General features: G+C 37.1%; 1 protein-coding gene across 1 annotated transcript in view; it reads left to right on the top strand.

The window, feature by feature from the left end:
- The window catches only part of LOC100956585 (phospholipid scramblase 1-like), a 30,987-nt gene that overhangs the window by 22,902 nt on the left and 2,669 nt on the right, over positions 1-5,416 (top strand). The window contains exon 5 of the mRNA XM_012804918.1: positions 324-485. Within this exon, the coding sequence (XP_012660372.1) occupies positions 324-485 (162 nt within the window). The remainder of the gene's footprint in view (positions 1-323; positions 486-5,416) is intronic.

Below are 5,416 nucleotides of genomic sequence, written 5' to 3'. Positions count from 1 at the left end.
CAGCTCGCCTCAGGAAGGTTGAAGTGCACTCTTCAATCTTCTCTCTTGTCTCTGCTCCAAACCATCAGCTAATTTGCTAAGGTTCTGTCCTTTCAGCCTCCTTCTGGACGGGAGCTTCTGTAAAAAGCTGGCTGCAGTTCGCCATCTTGGCTCCGCCCCCCCAAAATAATTTTTTGTTATATTAATGTAAAACAAAAGTTAAATCAATACATTATTATTGTATATGGTATATAATTTCACTACAATATTTCTGTCATTTTACTCCAACATTGAAAGTATTTTTCACATAGGCATTTTTTGTTGTTGTTGTTATTGTTCTTCAGGTTACATCTCTTGATGAAAAAATTGTGGTTGGCAAGATTACCAAGAAGTGGTCTCAGATGCTCAGAGAGGCATTAACAGATGCTGACAACTTTGCTGTACAATTCCCCATAGACCTTGATGTTAAAATGAAAGCTGTGATGCTTGGTGCTTGTTTTCTTGTTGTAAGTCTATTTTTACTAACCTGGGTTACAGATGGTTTCTCTAATATCATTCTGAAATATGAGAAAATTGTCCATTTTGAGATTACGTCCTAAAGTTTATAGGTTTTATACAAGAATGTCCAGCGCAATCCCTAACTCTAAATTATACCTGGTCTTGACACTCTGGACTCACAGGTAACTAGTTCTTGTATGAAGACCCTATGTACTTTCAAATGACAGGAGAAAGACTTTATCTGTTAAGGAGAAGCCCTGGTTTAGAGGACTTTTATTAAAAAGAAAATCAAACATCATGCATAAGGGAAGAATTTCAATCTAGGCTTACATGGAACAAAACTCAGCAAAACACAGAGATTTCATCCTGGCTCATCAGTCAATTAAATTTTGACTGGTTTAGAGAACTTTTATTAAAAAGAAAATCAAACATCATAAGGGAAGAATTTCAATCTAGGCTTACATGGAACAAAACTCAGCAAAACACAGAGATTTCATCCTGGCTCATTAGTCAATTAAATTTTATAATATACAAAAACAAAATATAATAAAACATGCATGCAATCCAATCTTTAGCTGTAATTACCAATTTCTAGGAAATACATGGGATAAAGTGGTGATTCCTAACTTGACTTCCCACTAGAATTGTCTAGGGAATTTTTAAATCCTCAAATACCAGGCTGTCCCCTAGTTGAGTTAAATAAGAAGCTCAGACTCAGAAGTTTGTGCAGTGCCCCAGGTGATTTCAACATGCAGGCAAAGGTGAGGATTATGGGGACAGAGGAGGTGTGTTCAACCTTAGCTGCACAATTGAATCACTTGAGTAATTTTTCCAACTCCCATGTCCAGGTTGCACCCAAATCTATTAAATCTAAATCTCCTGAGGTACGGCCCAGGTTTCTAGCTGTTTAAGACTCCCAGGTGACTCCACTATGATGCAATTCCCTTTTTCTCTTTTTGCCTTGTTGCCTGGGCTTTGGAGATCATATCCAAGAAATCATTTCCTAGATGATTGTAAAGATCTTACTTTACAAGATCTTATTAAGATCTTTACTAAGATCTTACTTTACTTAGTGTCACAGAGATTTTTGTCTATATTTTCTTTTAGTAGTTTTATAGTTTCAGGTCTCACATTTAAATTTTTAAGCCATTTTTATGGATTTTTATATATGATGCTACATAGGCAATTAAATTCCGTCTTCTAAACATGAATTTTCAGGTTTTACACCATTCATTAAAGAGACTGTCCTTTCCCCATTGTGTCACCTTAGTACCTTTGTCAAAATCAATTGTCTGAAAATGTGTGGGTTTATTTCTGGGCTTTCTATCCTATTCCATTGATCACTATACCTGTCTGTATGCCAACACCAAGCTGTTTTGATATATTTGTAGTGTATTTTGAAACCAGGTAGCATGATGTGTGATGCCTCCTCCCTTGAGTTTGTCCTGCTCCAGATTGCTTTGTCTATGCTGGGTCTTCTGTGATTACTCACAACTTTCAGGATGGGTTTTCTATCTCTGTGGAAAATGTTATCAGAATTTTGATAGGGATTTCACTGAATCTGTGCATCAGGTTGGGTAGTAGAGACATCCTAGAAACGTTAATTGTTCCAGTTCATGATCACAAGGTATCTTTCCATTTATTTGTGCCTTCAGTTTCTTTTATCAATGTCTTACCTTTTCTGTGTGCAAACTCACCTGCAAATTTCATGTTCTTGGTTAAATTTGTTCATGATTATTTTGTTCTTATTGATGCTATTGTAAATGGGATGGTTCTCTTAATTTTCTATAATGGAATTTTAGCAAAAAGTGGTATTATTTACTAAAGAAAGAGTATACAATTTTTTTTGAGAGAGAGAATCTCACTATGTCATGCTTAGTAGAGTGATGTGGCATCACAGCTCACAGCAACCTCCAACTCTTGGGCTTAAGCAATGCTATTGCCTCAGCCTTCCAAGTAGCTGGGTTTACAGGCACCCACCACAACACCTGGCTAATTTTTTTTTTTTTTTTTGTAGTTGTTATTGTTGTTTCCCAGGCCTGTTCTGGGTTCAAACCCACCAGCCCCCATGTATGTGGCTGGCACCCTCACTGCTGAGCTATGGGCGCCAAGCCAATTTTTTTCTTTTTTTTTATTGTTTGTGATTCACTGAGGGTACAGAGAACCAGATTCCACTGATGGCATTTGTCAGGCAAAGTCCCTTTTATGGTTGTGTCCTGCCTCCAAGAGATGTCACACACTGTGATCCCCCACCCTCCTTCCTTCCCTCTCTCCACTCCCCATTCCCCCACCCCACACTATGTACTAGATCATCAATTGTCCTCACATCAGAATTGAGTACTTTGGATTCTTGCTTCTCCATTCTTGTGATGTTTTACTAAGAAGAATGTGTTTCATCTCCATCCAGTTTAATATAAATGATTTAAAGTCTCCATCTTTTTTAGTAGCTGAATAGTATGCCATGGTACAGGTACACATGTACCACAGCTTGTTAATCCATTCCTGGATTGGTACACATTTAGATTGTTTCCATACTTTGGCAATTGTAAATTACCCTGTGATAAACAGTCTAGTGAAAATGTCCTTATAATAAAGTGATTTTTTTTTTCTTCTGGGTAGGTGCCCCCTAATGGAATTGCAGGATCAAAGGGGAGGTCTAGTTTAAGTTCTTTGAGGATTGTCCATACTTCCTTCCAAAAGTTGCATTAGCTAGCAGTCCCACCAGCAATGTGAAAGTGTTCTCTTCTCTGCACATTCACAGCAGCATGTGTAGTTTTAAGACTTTGTGATGTGGACCATTCTGACTAGGGTTAGGAGATATCTTAGGGTGGTTTTGATTTGCATTTCTCTGATAATTAGGGATGATGAACATTTTTTCATATGTTTGTTGGCCATTTGTCTATCTTTTTTAGAGAAGGTTCCATTCATCTCTCTTGCCCACTGATAGAAGGGATTGTTGTCATTTTTCATTTTGATTAATTTGAGTTCTCTATAGATCATAGTTATCAAGCTTTTTCTGTTTTTTCTTTAATTTTTTTTCTTTCTCTCTCTCTTTTTTTTTTTTTTCAGTTTTTGGCCTGGGGCTAGGTTTGAACCCACCACCTCTGGAATACAGGGCTGGCGCCCTCCTCCTTTGAGCCACAGGTGCCACCCATCAAGCTTTTTCTGATTAATAAGTTGCAAATATCTTTTCCCATTCTGATAGTTGTCTATTTGCTTTGGCTGTTGTCTCCTTAGTTGTACAAATGCTATTCAATTTAATTAAGTCTCATGTGTTTATTTTTGTTTTAGTTGCAATTACCATGGAAGTCTTCTTCATAAAGTCTTTCCCTAGGCTGATAACGTCAACTGTTTTCCCCCACAGTTTCTTCAAGGATTTTTATTGTTTCATGCCTTAGATTTAGATCTTTTATCCATCTTGAATCAATTTTAGTGAGTGGAGAAAGGTGTGAGTCCAATTTCAGTCTTTTACATGTGGTTATCCAGTTCTCCTAGTACCATTTATTGAATAGGGATTCTCACTTTGTCACAATCTGTAGAGTGCAGTGGTGTTGTAGCTCACAGCAACCTCTACCTTTTGAGCTCAAGCCATTCTCTTGGCTCAGCCTCCCAGGTGGCTAGGACTACAGGTGCCTACCACAATGCCCAGCTATTGTTTTAGAGACAAGGTCTCACTCTGGCTCAGGTTGGTCTCAAAACTGTGAGCTTAAATAATCCCACCTCAGCCTTCCAGAGTACTAGAATTACAGGCCCGAGCCACTATGCCTGGCCTGTGAAGTATAGATATTTTGACAATGTTAATTCTTCTCAGCTATAATCCTGGTATGTTCATTTGTTATTATCTTCTTCCCAGCTATAAGCCAGGTAAGTCCATTTGTTAATATTTTCTATTTCTTTTCTTAGGGTTTCAGGATTTTTTTCTTACAGAGGTCCTTCATCTCCTTTGTCAGATATATTTGTATGTATTTTATGTTTTTTTCTTTAAGCTACTGTGAAGGGAATTGTGTCCTTGATTAACTTCAAGGACTCAATTTTTATTGGAATTGAGTTCCACCTTTATTGCCTTGTGTTCGGAGAAGATACAAGGTATAATTTCTATTCTTTTATCTTTGCTGAGGTTTGATTTATATCCTAGGATGTGGTTCATTTTGTAGTATGTAGCATGGGCTAATGAGAAATATGTATATTCCTTAGCTTTAAGATGGTGTTTTCTGTATATGTCTATTGGTCTCATTTATTATACTGTCACATTTATGTCCTTTGTGTCTTTGTTTAGTTTCTGTTTAGAAGATTTGTCCAGTTTTGTCAGAGGCAAGTTAAAGTCCCCAACTATTATGGTGTTATGGGAAATCATATTGCTCAGACCCATCAAGGTCTGTTTCATAAATCTGGGATCAATTACATTGGGTGAATAAATATGTAAAATTGAAATGCTTTGTTGTTGAATTGCTCCTTTCACTAGTATAAGGTATCCCTCTTTGTCTTTCATAACTTTAGTTGCTTTAAATCTGCTTGTATCTGAAAATAAGATTGCAATCCCTCCTTTCTTCTGATTTCTATGTGCTTGAAATATTTTTTTCCATCCCTTAACTCTGAGTCTTCATATGTCCTTCAAGGCCAGGTGTATTTCTAGGAGACAGCATTTGGATGGCTTGTGCTTTTTTATCCAATAAGCCAGTCTATGCCCCTGCACTGTTGAATTCAGTTCATTGACATTTATTAAGAGATTTGAGAAGTGCGGTGGAGTTCTACTCATCATATTATGTGAAAGTCCATTGTGTAGTTTTTTATTTTTTTTATTTTTTTTATTTATTGTATTTTTTTTTTTTTTTTGGCAGTTTTTTACCGGGCTAGGTTTGAACCCGCCACCTCCAGCATATGCGGCTGGCGCCCTACTCCTTTGAACCACAGGAACCACCCACCATTGTGTAGTTTTATT

Source organism: Otolemur garnettii, unplaced genomic scaffold, assembly GCF_000181295.1.
Source record: "Otolemur garnettii isolate 467f Iridium unplaced genomic scaffold, OtoGar3 scaffold00032, whole genome shotgun sequence".
In the NCBI taxonomy this organism is placed as follows: Eukaryota; Metazoa; Chordata; class Mammalia; order Primates; family Galagidae; genus Otolemur; species Otolemur garnettii.
This window is presented reverse-complemented; position numbering and strand designations above follow the sequence as displayed.